Raw genomic sequence first — 20415 nt, 5'->3', positions numbered from 1 at the left:
ACAACAACAAACGACAAAACAATACACAAAAAAATGGAAGTTGGAGTTCTGAGGATTCAGTATTGCAAAGTTGTTGGAATTTTGGAAAGTTGAATTACTCAGTTTGTTTTCTCAAGTGAATGCAAGACGACGACATCCCTTTGCATTAAATTGATTTCAAGTCCTTCTTAATTCCACTTGAAAGTCTTCAATTTAGAATAGTTCCTGAATTCCGCATCTTAGATTCCCATGGCAACAGTGTTCCCACCCTTAAAAAAAAAAGAAGTCCTACTTTGCATCTTGTTAGCATCCTTGTATCATCGTATGTCACATTTATTTCCACTTTTTTCAATTAATTGTATAAGCAAGAGACAGGAAATTGACTGTCACCCCCAAAATGAAAGTGATCCCTTCTGAATAACGGCTTGTATATCATGTGCGTGTACATTGAGTTTATCATACGTATGTGTGTGTTTACCTTTCTTTTTAACCAAAAGATCATTAGAACGTGACTGAGCGTGCATGAAATATTGACCTAAATGACACGTTAGTCGTTTGAGATATATTTGCATGATTTCTCAGGCAATGTCGGAAATGTGATGCTGGCACACCAGGAGAAAAAAAGTTTAGTATCGACTTAAAACAAAAACAAAAAACGTGCTCGCTTTCACTTTATGACGTGATACATTCTCATTGAATTCAAATTTCTGAATTATTTTTCTCCTATTCAAGTCGCTGTGTGACTTTATTTCTCATTTTTTTGTGTCGTATAAAAAAAGATTAGTAATAATAATAAATAAATGAAGTTAGTATTTAAATAGATTTACGACATAAAAAGATTTAAGTATTAAGTATTTACTTTTTTCTACGTTTTAGTCCGCGTGTCTATAGTGTAGATGTCACGGACTTCAACTTCCGGGTTTTGCACACACACACACACACACACACACACACACACACACACACACACACAAAAACCTTAAACTACAAATTAATAACGTGAAATTGATCAGATATTGAACTTTTTTGTTGTTGTGTGGCAGCAAGGTGGTAGTTGATAGAAACAACGTGACATAATTACGCGAGTGTGCGACGTTCGCTGTTTCCGTACGTGTTGCGAAGCTATCCTTAAATAACGCAAACATTAGAAGTGAGAATGTAAAAAAACATAACTGTTTGTATCGCGGGGCAACTTGTAAACAAAATATGTAGCCACCTGGGTTTTTGATTTGCGTGCAAGTTGACTAGACGGGTTGGAGGAAGTTGGCTGCCGGTGGTGTTCGTATTTCCCAGTGCACCTGGACGCAGCACGGACGTGTTAGTTTCTATGGCAACGGCTGACAACGGAGACGAAAGATGGTTCACAGTAAGCCCACTTTTTCCTCTCCAGAAACTCACCCCAATCATCTCGTTCCGTACAAAAATGATTTAGCAACCTACTACAAACCACTGTGAAAGTGAATGATTCAAATACTAGCTAACTAACTGCAATGCTTACTAATAAACAAACATCTGTTCTAGCCAACAGTCGCGCAAATGAAGGAAGTCACTAACTAGCACCATCATATTTCGGTTCACTCCTGTCAAAGTGATTTACCAGCTAACTAAACACATTACTAACTAGTGTATTGATCACCAGGTCAATGTTTCTCTCACCAGTTGAGATTGAGTCTTGTGATCAAACCAGCCGCTTACTGACGAACTTAACTAGCTTTCGATTCGGTGCCACACTGACGAGGGAAGCAGCTTCGGTAAAGCGTGATTGGCTGAGCAGCTAACTACTAACCACCTAAAAATCCTAATAACTAACTGGTTGTCTGGCTCACTGACTAGCTAACTAACTACTATAAAAGTGACTGACGACTAGGCAGCTAGCAAGACTGTAACACATTTTTATTATTAGCTCACTGATTGCTATTTACCTTATAACTTTATTGACAGAACTGACTTGCTAGTTGACTAGTTCTCTGGTGCACTAACTCAGTTAACTAAGTAAGTACAATGCAATCCTATTGTGATAACTAAAGTACAATGTCCTTACGAGCTGACTAACAACTTTGTATCGATTTAACTGAATTGTTTGATTAATGGCTGATGAAAGGACATGGCTAACTTGCTTGCGATATAGCAAAAAAATAGAACAAACATGCTATTGTCCAATCTTGATGATCAAATTTTTTTTAATGTTGTCTTTCAACTGCCAGCTGGAAAGCATATAAAGAAGGGATGTCCGATACCACTTTTATTTCAGATTGATACCAGTACACATACTCAATACTTGGGTAGTCACCGTTACCCAGTACTGATACCACAGGTGTTGCTTTGATGCATACAATTTCTATTAAACCAATCATGACAGATCATTTTAAAGATAGACCTTTTTATCCCAATATAGCATTTTTCCTACAAATTGCATGAAACTATTGACATTTTCCTATTCCGTTTTTTTCCCATTTATTCATAAAATATTTTGTATGGAACACAAAACAAAATGAATTTAAATAATTAAATACATACACTGAGATCACTAATGGCCCAGTCCTACTCCTGGTTTAGCAACTGAACTGACCCGTTGACCGGGCGAGTCGCGCTGACTCGTCCTTACCCGTCCGTGTGTGTGTGCAGTCACAGAAGATCTGATCCGGCGTCGCGCCGAGCACAACGAGTGTGAGATCTTCTCCCTGGAGGAGGTCTCCCTGCACCAGCAGGACATCGAGAGGATCGAGCACATCGAGCGCTGGTGCAGGGATCTGAAGATCCTCTACCTGCAGAACAACCTCATACCAAGAATCGGTGAGGCCGTCGTCTCGCGTTTGCGTGCGTGCGTGAGTGCGTGCTCGAAGCCCAACAACAAGTATTAGCCGTTTTTTTTTTTTTTCTCCTCTGGTAGAGAACGTGGGCCGTCTCAAGAAGCTGGAGTATTTGAATCTGGCCTTAAACAACATACAAGTCATTGAAAACCTGCAAGGTGAGTTTGTGTGCATTAAACAGCACAAGCTTCAATATGGAGGACCAAAACTTCCCAAATTAAAAATAAATAAATGTGAGGAAAAAAAAACAGATATCAAAAATATACTGCGGTCTCCTCCCACATTCCAAAGACATGCACAGCAGGTTCATTGAACACCGAAATTGCCCAAGACAGCTGGGATAGGCTCCAGCAACCCTTGCCAGGACAAGCGGTTAAGAAAATGGATGGATTTTATTGTATTCATTAATTTGTTTTTAATTTGGGCAGTTTTGGTTCTCCATACTTTACATAAATCAAATCTCATGTAAACAGCAGCAAAACACAAACGTCACGAAAGGACACCATCAATGAAAAGTAGTTGGGTGGTCACTTAAGGTAAAAAAAAAAAAGTGAAAACAATTGGAATGAATGACTGCAATCCATGAATATATTTATCAAATGCGATTTTCTACAACTTCTATAACAAAAATAAGCAACAAATGATCCACTGTGTGAACGGAAACCTTTTTAAAAGTTACAAAAACACATGATGTCATATCCTGGAAGTACATCAAGGTCAGGATCACAGGTTCAATTTGGTCCCTGTTTTAGACAATCGGATTTAACATTCAATTTTGACGACTTTAATTTCCTTTGATATTTCTTTGTTTTGCGAATACAGATTGGAATGACAATGACATCCCTCCTTCTAGGTTTCATAGACGTCTGTACGTCCTTCTGGAATGGCGCGTTTACATTTGGTATATATTAGCGGTTATTTCAACATCTAATATTAGACGAGGCGTATATAAAATCGGTATAAAAATAACGTCTAGCAAACGTCTAACTTGAGACGTCGGAAATGACGCGGGGGTCTCGACGTCTATTCTGATCTTCGGCGCGGAAGAGGTTCACGCGCGGCCGTGAACTTGTGCGTCGTGAAGCTTCGTAGTCGTAGAAGTGAGAGTTGCTTTGAAAAGACAGGTTTTAGATTCGTAGTCGATTTGTAGTCACATGAAAAGCACACCGATTACGACTATTACGGACACGAATCGCTAATCGGCACTCGCTCCCCTGCAATCGTTCCCCCTTCTACGATCAAGGTCTGCGCGGCGGCCTTTTCGGCCCGCCATATTGCAGTGGATGGCAAGTCTGTGGGTTGCCATAACCGAGTGGCCTCTTTTCCTCGGGGATACGCTTCGTGCACGTTTGTGCTATTCACATAAGCTTGTAAATGTCTATAAGCGATTACCCGTCGTTGCAGCTGTGAACTTTTGACTCCAGCGTTTACGAAGGGTGAGAAACCGCTACCTGCCGGGAAAGTGGAGAGAAAGGAACATTTCCTCCGTGAGGATGCATTTCAAACGCAATCTGTAAAATAGATTTAGCGTTGTGAAAGAGTTTGAAGGATGAAGCGCTGGGATGTAGTTTTTCGAATTGCGATGAGATTGTGCGCCATTTTGGGCAACTTTGGGCCCCAGTAAAAAAAAAAAAAATACCATAAACAATATTTACGTGCTATGTAAGCAAAAAAAAATGCCGAAAAACTCACTTTTGTTTTACGGCAGTCCCGAGAATACCATTTTCCACACCAGGTGAAACCAGTTGTCGCATTTGTTGCGTTTCCGCAGCGCTTGATCCCAAAAAACGCAGACAACCAGTAAGACGTTCAAAATTGAATCCACAAAGCACACAACACAAAAAGTACAAGTGAGGGAGCTTGCAACAGATGATTACAGATTGATTTCAGGTGTGTGTGTGTGTGGAGGGGGGGGGGGGCGTGGGTGTGTGTGTGTGTGTGTGTGTGTGTGTGTGTCTTGTGCGCACCTGCTGGTCAAGCTGTAGCTGCAAAACAAAAACATAGTCTGAGAACAGAGCCTGCCGGCACAAGACACGACAGTACACAACCCCCCGTCGTAACGTTCCTAACACTCCTGAAGACTGGCTCGTCATTGAAGTTCATTGAAAACCTTCAAGTCGTGCGCGTGTGTGTGTGGTTGTGTGTGTGTGTGTGTGTGTGTGCCTGCGCAGGCTGCGAGAATCTGCAAAAGCTGGATCTGACGGTGAACTTCGTGGGGCGTCTGAGCAGCGTGGAGAGCCTGAAAGAAAACATCCACTTGCGCCAACTCTTCCTGGTGGGGAACCCCTGCACCGGTTTTGAAGGCTACCGCAAGTACGTCGTCGCCGCCCTACCGCAACTCAAGGTAAGGCGTCGCACGCAAACCCGAGGGCAGAGGGGGGGGGGGGGGGTTGGGGGGCTTCAAGGTAGGGTGTAGGTTTAAAATGAACATTTCAAGATGGAGTCGGTGTTTTCAATGATTTTTAGTTGTGTTTTCAAAGTGGGGTTAGGGTTCGAAATGAATGTTTTTAAGCAAGGGTTAGGGTGTCGGGCTGGAGTTTTAAGCCAGGGTTTGAGTTGCAAACAAGGTTAGGGTTTCAAGCAAGTACAATTTTTAAGCCATGGTTAGGTTTGAACGTCAGTGGTCGTTTTTTAAAAACTTGATTATGATGATGACCATGGATTGAATCACCGTAATCAATTGATGCTAACGTCACTCCACGAACAAAAGCTAGGCTAGGTTAACGCTAGGCTAGTTGAAAAACGCCATAACGAACGCGTTCAAATCTTTTCATTTTCTCAGACTCCTCGTTTGAAACCCTAACCTTTGTTTGAAAACCTCAACCTGAAAGCTTAATTTGAAGCCATCACAACTAACACTAACTTGGAACTCCGGTTTGGAAACCTGCCCTTAAGACCTCGGACTCTTGTTTGTAACCCCAATTTGAAACCCTAACCCTAGCTTGAGACCACAACCATAATTTAAAATTTTAGCCCGAACGCTGGACCTTTATTTGAAACTGTATTCTTTGTTTGAAACCCGAATATTTTTCTTGAAAACCATAACCAGCATTAGAATTAGAATAGGGTTTCAAATTAGGGTGTCAAACAAGGGTTAGGGTTTCAAAGAAGTTGGGTTTAAAGTAGGGGTGTCAAAAATAGTGCATTAAGTTTGAATTAATTTCAAGTTCCTTTCACGCCACAATTTTTTTTTAACCTGCGATTAATGAGCACTCCTTACCTGCACTGGGGGAATTCCAGTCGCAACGTCAAAATTTAACAGTAATAATAATGCATATATTTGTGAATAAAAAAATTTGCAGAATTTCACAAGTTACTTCATGTTAAAGATTAGATAGCTCTTAATATGAAAAGAAAAATGCACTGAGCTGTCACCAATGTCTTACAAATGCAATTATGCCATCTAGTGGCAGAAATATTGACCTCAACACAAATCAATATCACATTAATTTTTTTACAGTACAGTACCTCTTTTAACTGAATTTTATGAATTATTATGAAATTACTGTATCAATGACTAAAAGATGCAGCCGTACTTTTATGAAACATTTTTTCCCCACTTTTATGTTAACAAGAGTATGAAAAAAAAATGTACATTTTATTGTACATTTAGAATCGATATAAAAGTTACGATTAATCGTGAGTTAAACTATTGAAGTCATGCGATTAATTTCGATTAAAAATGTTACGCTCCTGACACCCCTAGTTTAAAGTTGGGTTTTCAGGTAAGGTTTACGGATTTTCAAGTAGTCTCATTCTCTCTTGTCTGTGTTCAGTGTCTGGACGGCACTGAGGTAACGCGGTCCGAGCGCATCGCGGCCAATCAAGGCCTGGTCCAGTTGAGGAGGCGTGTCCTGGAGCAGGAGGACGAATACCTGAGCAAGAACGCCCTCGAGAAGGAAGAGGAGGAGGTCAACAAGAAGCGGGCCGAGGAAGCAGGAAGTGGGTACGAGTCATGTCTGCAAGGATGGATTCGGTCAAGTTTACAAGGCAGGGCTGGGAGTCATACACTCGTTCCCGACTCCCTAAAACGTGCTGTCATCTGGGAGTCGGGTGGGAGCGAACGATTCCGAGCGCCGCGACTTTCTATCTCGTCTGCTTGAACGACTCTTTTGGTCCGCAGCGCTCCCGACTCGGAGGAGAAGCAGGAGCAGGCGAGCCAGTCGGACGAGGAGCGACGGGAGAAGGAGTTCTGGCACACGCCGTGTCCCTTCACTCCGGAATCCCGGCTGGAGGTTCACCGCCACCAGGAGGCCAACAGGAAGGCCAAGGAGAAGTGAGTCATCGCGGGTGGTCAGCATCTTTGCTTCACGCTTCTGAGGTTGTGGGGGTTCGAGCCGTCCTGTCTGGAGTTAGCATGTTAGCTTCATTGAAGAGTCGAAATCTAGGGTGCTAAACTCTTTTGAGTGCAAGAGTCACAATTGATCTCAAGTGGGCTATTCCTGCCCGAGTAAGCTATAAATAATGCCAAATCCACATTTTTCTCATTTTGGGGTAAAAAAAACAACAATATCCGTTGATCTACAGATTTTTTTTTTTTTTTTTTTTTTATTATTTTTTTCTTTTTCTTCTCTAAGAGCTCAGTATTGTTCATTCGGAAATGTCATCATCATTGCTCTTTTTTTTTTTTTTAATATATATATATATATATATATATATATATATTTTTTTTTTTTTTTTTGTGTGTGTGTGTGTGTGGGTGAGTATGTGTATGTGCGTGCGTGCGTGCGTGCGTGTATTTGTTAGCTCACCAGAAAACCTATTAGAAAAAATCTCATACCGTTTTATTATTAGATTTTTTATTTATTTAAAAAAATTTATATGTTTAAAATATTTTTGGCTTTTTTTCTGCATTTTTCCCTCGTTCAGTATATTTAGTATTTATCAGCATTTTATTTTTGTGGTGTAATGCATTTCAATGCGCCATCCCCTACCTAACCTAATTTAGCTCGGTGGTTCTTAAGACGGGTTCAATTGAACAATTTGAACCCCCGAGGTTGGTGAACCCGTCTCGGGGGTTGGGCGGAGGTCAAGAGTAAAGAAGACACACATCCGACTCAAATGACTAATAAATTCTTCCGAACTCGTCCAATTCTTTACCAATTTTGACATGATTTGTTTACAAACATCAGACGTGCAATTGTGATACCAGACATGCGAGTCATTTCATAATCAGGGTTTTCATGATAATTAAATATATGCGGGTCAGACCAAATGCTTTTTAGTAATAAAAAAAAAAGAAAAAGAGATCAGCATCAGCAACAACAACAAAAAAATCAATAAAACAGCAACAACAAACTTGACCTTATTTGAAATATTCTTTCGTTTTTCTTGCTATCACATCACATGTGGAATTGTTTGAAGCCTGATGAAAAGCTTTGCGTCACGTCCCGACCCTCTGTTTTCACCAAATGGAAAGTCAGTCATGATGAGCCGCAGGTTCCGCGTCTCACCACTGGATGTCGCCACCGCATCACTCCATCCACCTGCATCCTTCTCCTCAGCGTCACTTGCCACTCAGCAACGCCCGCTGCTGCAGACGCAACCGCTGCAATCTTTAGTGCTGTCCATCCAGTGCGCTCTTGGGGGCTCCGCCTGTTCTCTTCTGCCCGGTATGGGGTCGGATGCGCTCGAGCGTGATTCGGTGTGGTTGAGTCGGGTCCAGAATGGTCCACTGTGATGCAGTTGTGGTTTAGTTATTTATCCAGCGTGGGGTTGATATGTAATCAAGTGTGATCCAGTGTGGTAAAGTATGATCCAGAGTGGTAGTCCAATGTGATCTTAAGAGATCCAGTATTGACCCACTGGGGGGTTGAATGTGATCAAGCGTGGTCTAGTTTGATCCACTGTCATCTGTGATCTCATGTGCGCTAATTTGATCCAGTGTAGTCGAATATGATCCGTTGTACTACGGTGTGATCTTATGAAGTCCAGTGTGATCCAGATGTGGTTCAAGGTGATCCTATGTTGGTGCAGCAGGATCTAGTGTGATAAATCCTGGTTGTATATGGCCGATATATTGTGATCGATCAAGTATGAGCCAGTGTGGGGCTGGATTGGATCAAGTGTGATCTAGTTGGATCCAGTGTGTTTGAGTATGATCCATTGTAGTCCGGTGTGAGCTTATGAAGTCCAGTGTGACCCAGTTTTGGTTCAAGGTGATCCTGTGTTGGTCCAGTAGTCATCAATCATGATCCATTTTAGCGCTGTATATGATCAAGTGTGATCCATTGCAGTCAAGTGTGGTCTAGTTGGATCCAGTGTACTCCAGTGCGAGCCAGTTGTGGTCCGATGTGATCATGTGGGGTCCAGCTGGATCTATTGTGATTGATCAAGCATGATCCACTATGGGTGTGAATTGCCTCGTACCTGGCGATTTGATTCGTCTCACGATTCATAGGTCACGATTCAATTTGATGCCGATTAATCCCGATACGAATCTATAAATTGATTATTGCGATTATTTTTTTAAAACTCAAATTTAGAAAATACTAATCAGTAAACTTGTACATATACACTGTAAGATTTGTATGAAAATGTCTTTATTTATCTGAAAATTCAGGCTTTTAACAAACAGGTTGCAGTCTGTTTCATGTTTGAACTGCACTGAAATAAAATATTAAGGCTTAATGTTCCATTAATATAACATTCTTCCATGCTTAATGTGTGAATCCTAAACTTAAGTAAGACGTTTTGTTGAATATTCCCATAAAAAAAATGTATGTTTAAAAATCGATTCGGCCGCATATCGAATCGATTCGAGAATTGCGCGCTGTAATATCGCGATATATTGCCGAATCGATTTTTTCTGACACTCCTATGATCCAGTGTGGGGCTGGATTTGATCAAGTGTGATCCATTGCAGTCAAGTGTGGTCTAGTTGGAACCAGTGCAGTTGAGTGACCCACTGTGGTCAAATATGATCCAGAGTGGTAGTCCAATGTGATCTTATAAGGTCCAGTATTGATCCACTGGGGGCAGAATGTGATCAAGTGTGGTCTCGTTTGATCCACTAACATCTAATGCAGTGTGTCCAAACTCGGTCCTCGAGGGCCGGAGTCCTGCGTGTTTTGGATGTTTCCCTGCTCCAACGCACCTGTTTCTAAGGAACGGGATTGTGAACACGCTTATTCAGAGTGTGCTGTGAGCTTCAGGTGTGTTAGAGAAAGGAAACAACCAAAACCTGCAAGACTGAGTTTGGACACTGAGTTTGGACACCACTGTGGTTGAGTATGTTACTGTGTAGTCCATTGGGATTTTATGAGGTCCAGTGTGACCCACATGGGCTGTCTCGAATGTGATCCAGTTGTGGTCCAGTGCAACAGGATCCAGTGTGATCAATCCGGTATGATCCGGTGTGGGCTTGGATTTGATCAAGCGTGATCCATTGCGGTCAACTGTGACCGAGTGTGGTGCAGTTGGATCCATTGCAAATGAGGGCGATCCATCCGGCGTGCTATCAAGTGTGATCCGTTTTGGTTCAATCAATGTGATCTACTTGTGGACGAGTATGATCCAGTGTTGATGATCAATCGCGGCTCGTTCCACGTGGTCCGCCGAGGCCTTAAAGGAAGCGGTGTGTCAGAGGGCGTCTCAGCTCAGCGCCACTTTCGTTCCAGACGGACACTCGACAGCGAGCTGTCACCGTGACCGGTCACGGCGACGCATTTACAACGACGAGGCGCTCGCCGCGGCCTCGACCGCTGGGCCACCCCTCGCCTGCTGCTCAGGGTTCACTCCACGGACGCTCCATTTTCATGGCTCAACCTGTGTGTATCCTACAGTAGCATCCTGTGTGATATATTGTCATCGTGCTCCTGCATGGAGGGGGGGGGGGGGGCGAAGGGGGGGGCGGAGGGGGCGGGGTGGTCCTTCACCTCTTGGAGCACATCATATCAACATTCTGTACAGTCATTTGTCAGTCTCTCACACACACACACACACACACACACACACACACACACAAGCTCAGTTGATGGTGTTGTGTGTCCCTGCAGAGGCAACGAGAAGAAAGTGAAGCCCCCGAGGACTCTGATAACTGCTGATGGACGAGTCCTGAATGTCAATGAGCCCAAGTATGACTATGCACGCACGCACGCACGCACGCACGCACACGCGCGCGCAGTGTATCAAGTAACGTCTGATGTTGAACGACAAACTTTTCTGACTTTGCAGGCTGGACTTCGCGCTGACGGAAGACGACAACAGCAACAGGATCGTTTTAGACCTGGCAGTGTACAGGCACGCACACGCACACACATTTAGAAACTCACGAGCAGTTGCGGTACTATTAGGAATGTTCAATACCACTTTTTTTCACACCGATACCAGTACACGTACTCAACTCTTGCGAAGGGCTGGGTATCGATGCAGATTTCCAAAATGGATTCAATTCGACTTATAAAGGTCAATTAATGGTTTTATGAACCCACTATTGGGTTATGAAAAAGAAAATTAATTTGATTCGATCAATATATATTTTTCAACTCTTGAGTAGTCACCGATACCAAATAGCAATACCACCCCAGTATTGCATTTTTTTTCTCCTTAAAACTGCACAAAATGACTGTAATGTCAATTTTCTACTTTTCTCATTTCTGGTTCCTGATCGTAAAACGGCCATAAAAGGGCATCCGACGCAAATGCGATACCTTGAAATGAGGCCGGGTATCGGTTCAATGCAGATACCGATACGTGATATCGGTACTCGCCCATCCCTAGCCTGTCGTTACTTCAGAGGTGACAAATGTTTTATTATCTCCTTGTGGCCCCTCCCCCCCACCCCAACCCCGGCTCTCCTTCCCCACCTCACAGGCACATGGACACTTCGCTGATGGACGTGGACGTGCAGCCAACGTATGTCAAAGTCGCCGTCAAAGGAAAAGTAGGTAATGGCCGACCGATGGGCGTCTTAATGACATGAGGGCAAGAAGAGATCAAGTGGCGTCCGTTGCATCATCGTTGCCATGTTGATGTAAAGTGACACAAGTATCTTCACTGTCGTCGTGGAGATGTAAAGAAGTTACTCCTGCAGCGTGACTGTTGTCACGGCGACGGTCACCATGGTCGTCATGGTGAGGATGTTCCCGCTGGTGCGCACATGCTGGACGGCCAGTGAAAAGCGTGATGCCGCAGATTAGGTTTTGGCGCCTGTGAGTCAGCAAAAGTTCATTTTTGCACCGTCAGCAGACTGGACCACATTGGCGAAGGGGTCCCAGGGGGGAGGTCAAGCGCGCGACATGCTGCCGTTTGGGCCGCCTCGGCCCCTCCTGGCGACCTTCCGGCCCGACAGATCAATTGCGCTCGCCTCATTCGTCGCCATGTTTTCACGCCGACCGGCAAATTGAAGTCCACACACTGCGTGGGGGGCCATGTTTTATGGCGGGGGTCAACCGGGTGGCTTTTCTGCAAGGTGATGAACTCAACGCGGTTCCCTTGAACCTCACGTCCTGTACGTCCCGTTGGCTTGTGGAATGCACGTCATAAAAAAATGTCCAGTCATGATTAACCTGCTTGTTATTAACGCTAAAATGATAAATGCGCAGATATTTCAGCTGGTTCTGCCGGCTGAGGTCAAGCCCGACAGCTCGACAGCGCAGAGGTCGCAGACCACGGGACACCTGCTGCTCCTCATGCCCAGGGTACGTACACAGGCTCATGTACACGTTCATAGCGTGCGTTGGATTGACTCCTAATTGAAGCGTCCGGCCGCTAATTGTTGTGCATGTGACACAATTACAACCTCGTCATCGTGACTTCTTCTTACTTTGAAGGCTCGAGGTGAAATCAAGGCGACAAAAGCCGCCACGCGTCCGTCCAAAGGCGACCGCCGGCGCCACTGCAGCTCGTCTGACAGCAAGAAAAGGTAAAGCCATTGTGACGCAGCGTTTAGGCTAAGCGCAGAACATGATGAAAAGGGGACAAGACGGGGAATGGATCGCTCTCTGTCGCCAAGGTGACACAAAACAAAAAGGTCAGAGCGGTTGCACAACTGAATGAAAAATGAAAAAGCTAGCGTAAGGAAAACCGTTTTTTTGTTTTTTACAATAAATTCAAGTGTTTACAAACTGGGTCGAAAACAAAATGCAGCAACTGCTGGCACACAAACCAAGGAACGACACCAAAACTAACTAATAATAATAATAAACAACTCCAGCTATGAATAAGAATACACGAACGTGGATGGGTTGTTCACACATATATATATATATATATATATATATATATATATATATATATATATATATATATATATATGTGTGTGTGCGTGTAAAAATAAATACAATAATAAAAACGAGATTCAATAATATATTTTTTTTTATATATATATATATTTTTTTATATATGTGTGTGTGCGTGTAAAAATAAATACAAAAATAAAAACGAGATTCAATAATATTATTATTATTTTTTTTTTATGAAATAAAATACAAAAATAATATCTATTATCCACCTCCATTATTCATGATTTCTTGTGTCACTGATGACACCAGCAAGGGTTGTTTGTAGTGTTTATGAAACGCGTTGCTTTTCCGTGTCCTTCTCGGCATTTTACGAGCGGGGCGGCTTGTCGTCCTTCAGCCCGGCGCCCCCTGCTGCCCTGTTGACCGCCGTCTTTAATGAAGCGTTTGATCAAATAAGCTGACAGCTGATTTATTCCCCCGTGGACGCCATTAGGGCGACCTCAGCGTGTGATTGGGTTTGATCTGCTCACTGATGACATCATGATGACATCATGACCAGCAGCTCATGGTGGGGAAGTTAAAAGTTCCGTGTGACATGAAAATGTGATGTTTGGGTTTCGAAAGGTCAAAAGGTCATTTCTTGATTTTTCAGCTTACTCATTTTGTCTATATTCTTATAATATAATTATAATATAAATTGCATTTTCATTCATGTTTATGTGACACCATGGCATTAACCCCTCGGTCAGGTCGTCTGCGTGAGAGGTCAAAGTTGAGGGAGAAAGGCAAGCGAGTTGATTAAGCATCTAACCTGTGAGTGTTTTTTTGAATATTCATCGCGTTCCAATAATGCAGCGCTGGACGTTTTTCGCCAGAGACTGATGGCGTCCCTCGGGACTGATTACGTGATGTTTGTTTACGCCTCCTGCGCGAACCCTGACCCCTGGCATCCTTGCAACAAACGACCTGCCCGAATGTTGCAACATCTGCAACATCCTCATCGCTTGAGACACGTGACCGGCACTTTTGTTGCCTTTGTGACGACGTCCATCCTCGTGTTCTGCTCACTTGCATGCTAACGTGCTAGCTTGCTAAGCTGTCCCGAAACCCTAAACGCGTAGTTTAAATCCTCACAAATGACTTCTTATTTCACGTACAAGGGCGGCCATTACTCCAGACAGGCAGCAATAAGATGCTTTTCAGGGTACTTGAAGTCACTTTACATAAAAACAGATTATGAACAGATAACAGTAAGATGAGGGTCCTGGCTAGCGAGCGAGCTCAAGAAAAGGGGGCAGCGGTCCCAGCCAGTAAGGATTTACCACCCCAAGAAACGTACAAACCAGCCCGGGTTTGATCTTCCACCACAGTACAGCGATGGATCAGAGAAAAAGTCAATCAAAACATACCAGCGTACTCTAATCCTACTTGGGAGCCTGCCTAGCTAGCGCGTTTAGCTAGATTACTCAAAATGCAAGACAACTAAACAATTTTCACGTACTTGTTAAGTCAATTCCTTCCACAAAACAGATGATGGAAAGTCTGTCTGTCGCTTGTAACTTTTTTGTACAACTACTTTTATTTATTTGTTTATTTATTTTTAGATTAGATTAGACCTTTTTTTTACCCGTTGTTGCGGGTACAAGTACGAAAACAACGAAATTGGAAAATACCTAAACCACAAACACAAGACGCTTTTGTCATTGTGTCAATTCAGGTCCGTACATCTTCTTTTTTTTTTTTTTTTCAAACATTATGACATATCCCACATAATGATTGGGATGTAGTCAATAGTGGGGTTTCCACCCACCCATTTTTATTCAAATTTTCAAGAAATGCGAAAATAAAACTGAATAGAAACGCTAGAAATTCGAAAAAGGGCCCAAAATTCACAAAAAAAGTTTTTACACTAAGAGGGGGTAGATTTGGAAGCATATTGGAAAAAAAGGAAAATTCAAATTTTGGCTATGGAAATGTTTTGCAAATGAACGCTGGCAAGACCGGATACATGTCTTGATCGGATATGACGTCACACGTACGTTTGTAGTCACAAAGCAATGTCGGACGATAAAGTAGGGTATGTTTGGGGGGAACGACAAAACTGAAATATTTTTGGAATTAATTAAAGAAGGGAATATTAATGCAATTTTTGAGGAAAAACTGCAAAGGAACGCTACAGTTTATCAAGAATGACAAAAGTAAACTCATATAAGGTCATTGCACGGCGCAGTCGCTTCCTAGTCTTCTTCGGCGTAAGTCGCATGTCCCTTTTGCGCATTTTCACTAAATTCACTTAAAAAATTTTAAACATTTGGATGGAAACTTGACTATGGATTCCAATGAGTACACCAGTTTCTTAGCGGATCAGGTGATTTGGCAGTGTAGTGCCGACGGGTCTTTGACTATCTGCGGGTGTCTATCCGGCCGTGCAGAAGACGACAACCAGCAGTGATTGCTTTAGTCTTCCTCTTATCTGCACGCTGGCAGATGGGCTTAAGATGGGACCTGTGACACGGACATGGTCCCCTGACGCTAAGCAGAAGTCGCTGAGGCTGTCACGCCGGCTGCGTCAAACTCAATTAGAAAGCCATCAGTGAGGGCCGGCTCGAGGCCGGCTCGAGGCCAGCACAGCGGAAAACTTTCTTTAAGGTCACGTGACGCAGCAACATGCAGGCGATGTCGCCAAACGTCCGTCATCAAATGGATCAAAATTGCAGAAATGCACACAAATGCTTGTTACAAATTGTTGTAGACAGTGGAGCTATTTTTGGACACGCCAACCAAGTGACTGACTGACCGTTTCACTGGCCCACTGACCGAGAGATCCTTTGACTGAGCCAACGACGCCACATACCCAGCGGCCAGCTAATAACCGACCTTCTGACCAGCTGATCAATCGACCCTGTGACTTCGCCTTGTTCCCACCTACTGACTAACCGAACTAACTACCGACCATCAAGCAACGCGCTGAACCACTGTCCGATTAAACTGCCTATAGATTGAGCCACCGTCTAACTGGTCTGCTAACTCAGCCACCGTTCCACCAAACCCAGTGTCCGACTGACTGACCTACGACAAAGTAACCCCTCATCCGACGAACACAACACCCTGACTGAGTCACCTACCCGCTGTCCAACTAACCCACCCACTAAGTCAGTAACTGACCAACTTACTAACCCACCAATCGCCACCGACCCACCTGCCGGCTAACCAACCTACTAACCGACTAACTGACACCTGCCAACCCACCAACACAATGACTTAGGCCACTAACCCATCTTCCACAACTAACTGACCAGTCATCCAAGCAACTGACCCACCAACTCAGTGGCTAACTCCCAGACCTTTTATCCGACAAACTGAACTAGTGACCCACCAATTAACTGACAGACTAGTTGACCCCCCAGCAGACTGTCACGCTACTACATGACAGACAGACCAAATAATCCAGTGACTGAGTGGCTGACCCTTTGTTTGACCCAAAGACCCACCAAGCGACTAATGACCTTACCGACCTACCTACCTACGATGCACTGACTGACCTCGAGACCAGGGTTGGGGAATCCAGTTCGCGAAAGTAAAAACACTGAAACAGCTTGGCTTTAGCCACAGCTACTTCTACTAAACAGGTGGAGATGAGCTTGTTTACCTGCCAGTTGAGTAGAAGTACTTGTGGCTCAAGGCAATCTGTGGCGGTTTTTACTTTCTGGGCCGAGATTCCCCAACCCTGCTAGCGACTTACCTACCTACCTCATCCAACACAGCAGTTGCCAACATTCATACTGCTTACCCACACAATGTATATTTTTGATTTTATATTGTTGACTCCCCAGAGAGCGTTCCATTCCAGAGAAGCTGGAAGTGGACGCCAGTGGAACCGTGGACATCGCCAACATCGTAACACGTCACCATACCGTCGAAGGGCCACTGGAAGCTTCTGGCTGGAATCCCACCGTCGACGCTCCTCCTGACGATGAACCCTCGGAGGGATTTGTGGACGACCCCGACGTCCCGCCACTCATTTGACCTAACCCCGTCACAGAACGGCAAAGGGGGGTCATCCACTCAAGGAAGATCAAGAAGATGAGAAGAAGAAACTGCTGAGAAGACAATATAAGGTGGACTCGTGCAGAAGAAAGAAAAGTCATAATCAATGACTTTGGTCTGCTTGGCTTCGTCCTTGAGTATGCGATGTCTCCGGAGGACCCGAAACACTTCTTAAGGTCTTTTTCTGACTCGTCAATCAATCCAACCTGACTGGGACGCCTTCTTGTAATCGTTGAGGACATCACCTTTACGTTTGGTAAGCATTTGGAATGAAACGGACCAAAAAAAAAGAGCCGACAGACAAACAACAAATCATGTGAAATCATATCCTTGTCTGCTTGTCGTCTGTTTCATCTATTTTGTGTCTGTTGCCGTGACGACACAAAGTCCTCCTCAACTGCTGACTCACCCGGCACATTCGGGTCAGGAAGGACCACTTGGGACTTTGCTTCTCTCTTCCTATTTGCTCGTCCTCTCTTGCATATTTCTTCCTGTCTTCCTCCTCACTTTATGCTCGTCTTCCAGACTCCTCCCACCCACCATCCGACCTCACTTTTACTCCTCTCTTCACTTCCTCTTTCCTCGCTCCCAACTTTTAAGTCAGTTCTTTGTGTTTCCTGACTTTGCGCCAGGTCCGTGACATACTTCCGTTCTTGCCAGTGATCAATAAAGTAGTTTCCGGTTAACTTTCTGCTCCATTCTGTGACAAAATCCCTACAACAATGATGGTATGACATTTGAGACCAAAACCCGTCCACGGAGTAATAAAGTCTCTTTTTCATATTTTTGTGTATCCACTAGGCTAATTTGTATTTACTAGTGTTGTACTGAAGACCCACACCAACTGAGACCAAGACATTATCGAGACCAGAGAGCATCGATACCGAAAGAAGACTAAGACTTGGTCGAGAGTTAGCAGGACAATCAAGTGTAGTTTTCAGGTTTCATTTCTGACTTTCTGCGGCCGGAACGCCAGCAGAGGACGCTGTCCACTTCAAATATGTCCCGCTTTTCTGCCACACAAGCTAACTTCGGCTGTAATATTGACCGCGTTCGGAAGTACGCTCTGAAGTCCGTGCACGACAACGCACCAGGGTGTTGTAGCGCGGCTTGCGTTTTTGCTCAGTAGTAATCAACTCCAGCTCACATAGCTAGCGTAACGTCAACGTTAGCTAGCCAACAACCACCATCTTAAGAAAAGCCAACTTGCAACTGCAAACTTCCGAAAAGAAAACGTTACCTAGCTTAGCAACTTGAGAATTTCCATCCCTCAAGCTACAACCCTCGCGTCTCGCTCGTCCCGTTGCCATGTCATCCAGCGCAGAATGTTCCGCTCACATGCCGCTTCACAAAGTAACTCCTTCTGGTTTTGGAAACCTACTAAAGAGTTTGCCGACATTTTGTCGAATTTTTCAGAGGCTTGCAGTTCGCGTGACACTCTTGGCGCCACCGGGAAGACGAGCACGCAAGCACTTTGTGTTATTTCTTGACCGCAGTCGTACTGGCCTGGTCTCGACCGGTCTTGCTGAAAAAGCCAGTCTGCCGAGTCCATTCCGAGATACGACACTTAAAAAAAGTGTTCTCGAGACCATGACCGATCTGGAGAACTTCCAACACCAGTTTTTCTGCGACTCCTTATCGATCCTCCTGGCGACGTCGCCATCGGGTCGACCTCACTCACCTACCAAACGACAGTTGTGATTGGTAGTTGTTTTTTGTTTTTGTGTTCCTACCGCACCCTTCCAGAATGTCGGGAAAACCCAAATGGAGCGGATGCGCGCTGGGCGACTGGCGAACCAATCGGCATGGGCTTGTCGACGTGAGCGGAGAAGAGCGGCCAAGATGTTGGCACCTTCGCCACTTGCACGCTGAGGTAAAACCCTCTTTAATAAGTCCGGCCTTTCAGCTCGCATTCTTCTTCGGAGACACTTTTATTAGGCAAGTGAGTTCGTTGTTTGGAGGAGGATTGTCGACCGGGCGGACTTTTGTTCCATTGAGTGTGAAGAACTGCTTGTAAATGACGGTTTGAGGACAGACGCAAAACTCGCCTGCAAAAATTCCACGTTTGCTCGTCCATCACGTCTTCCTCTCCTCTTCCTTCTCCATCCTCTCTTCTTCCTCGCTTGTTTTCTTCTCATTTTCTCCTCTTTCCCGATTCCTCTTTTTCTTTCTATTTTCTTTTTTCCATCGCCTTCTTTCTTCAGTTGCTCACTTCTCTCCCTCTCTCCCTCACGTCACTTCATATCACACTTCTTTTTTGTCTTCCTTTTCTTCTCACTCGTTTTAAATTTTCTCACTTTCTCCTCTCTCGTTGCTCATTTCATCCTGGCTTCTTTCTCATCCTGCTCACTTCTTTCCTCTCCTTTCTCAGGATCTTCTCTTCCTCCTCTTCCTGTTTTTGCTCTCCTTTCAATCCATCTTCTCTTCCTCTCTCTTCCTCTCTTCCTCCCTATCCACTTTCTCGCTTCTTCCCTTGTTTGTTCTCCTTTCTTTCCTTCTCCCTCTTCTCTTTCTGACTTCTTCCTCCCCTCTTCTTGTCTTCCTCTCTTTCACCACCTCATCCTCACTTTTCCTGTCCTCTTGCTTACTTGTGCATCTCTTCACTCATCAAGTTTTCCTGTTCTTCCTCTTCTCTACATCTCTTTCCTCTCCTTCCTCTTTTCATTGACTTCTTTTCCTCTCCGACTTGTTGACTTCATCCTTCCGTCCACACTTCTTTCACCGCGCGCTCTGTTTTCCTCACACCATCCTTACATTTTCTTCTCTTCTTCTCCCACCCTCTTTACTTTCTTCTGACCCTCGCTTCTTCTTTATCTTCTTCCTGTCCTCCTCTCTTCTCCTGCACGTGCACACTCCTCTTCTTGAACTCTTTTTACTCACTTTTTTCCCCCTTTTTTTTTTTTAAATCACTTCATCCTCCTCTTCCTGTCCTTTTCCTCACTTCCTCTTCTCCTCTGCCTTTGTCTCCGGCGTGTCCGCTGGCTGACCCGCCGCCACGTGTTCACCGGGTGATGGAGAGCTCTGGCTCAGACCTTGTTGACGTGGCCCCTCACCTCCAAATTGACGGCGAGATGGACAGATAGACAGATCATTGGGGACCTCAGTGGCGTGTGAGGAAAGTGTGGTGAGCAGGTCAGGGCCAGCAAGGCCTGACCTGCATTATAAGCTCAATTCTAATATGTGTTTCATTATTTTTGTGTTCCCTATTTGGCATGGGCTTATATCCGATTTTGACGGTAAAAAACTGTGTTACTCATTTGACCCAACTTTTTGGGTTAAATGAACAAACAAAAAAGTTGGTTCAGTGCCTTTTTTTTTTTTTAAACCCAGTTTGGGTTATTTTTGGCCCAACAGTTTTTAGTGACCTAACCCTTTTTTTTTCTTTTTCCTTTTTT

The 20415-nt window shown here is 44.1% G+C and overlaps 1 protein-coding gene across 1 annotated transcript; it reads left to right on the top strand.

Annotated features, from left to right (window-relative positions):
• Positions 1-1033: 1033 nt before the first annotated feature.
• dnaaf11 (dynein axonemal assembly factor 11) lies at positions 1034-17803 on the top strand. The gene is made up of 12 exons (XM_086077407.1): positions 1034-1345; positions 2605-2772; positions 2870-2947; positions 4961-5133; positions 6566-6735; positions 6913-7065; positions 10787-10864; positions 10965-11030; positions 11604-11673; positions 12335-12430; positions 12563-12654; positions 16807-17803. The coding sequence occupies exons 1-12, from the start codon at positions 1336-1338 to the stop codon at positions 16997-16999; spliced, it is 1347 nt and encodes a 448-aa protein (XP_085933533.1). The 5' UTR covers positions 1034-1335; the 3' UTR covers positions 17000-17803.
• Positions 17804-20415: the final 2612 nt, after the last annotated feature.

This window comes from Leptonotus elevatus, chromosome 1, assembly GCF_054856555.1.
Source record: "Leptonotus elevatus isolate MCC_2025b chromosome 1, RoL_Lele_1.0, whole genome shotgun sequence".
Classification (NCBI taxonomy): domain Eukaryota; kingdom Metazoa; phylum Chordata; class Actinopteri; order Syngnathiformes; family Syngnathidae; genus Leptonotus; species Leptonotus elevatus.
The sequence above is the reverse complement of the archived record's forward strand: the minus strand, read 5'-3'. Positions and strand labels throughout refer to the sequence as shown.

Bases quoted from the DNA above. Each gene is read 5' to 3' on its own strand.
- dnaaf11 (XM_086077407.1), top strand. The intron at 2,773-2,869 runs GTGAGGCCGTCG...CTCCTCTGGTAG, and splicing joins CAACCTCATACCAAGAATCG to AGAACGTGGGCCGTCTCAAG. The intron at 12,431-12,562 runs GTACGTACACAG...CTTACTTTGAAG, and splicing joins TGCTGCTCCTCATGCCCAGG to GCTCGAGGTGAAATCAAGGC.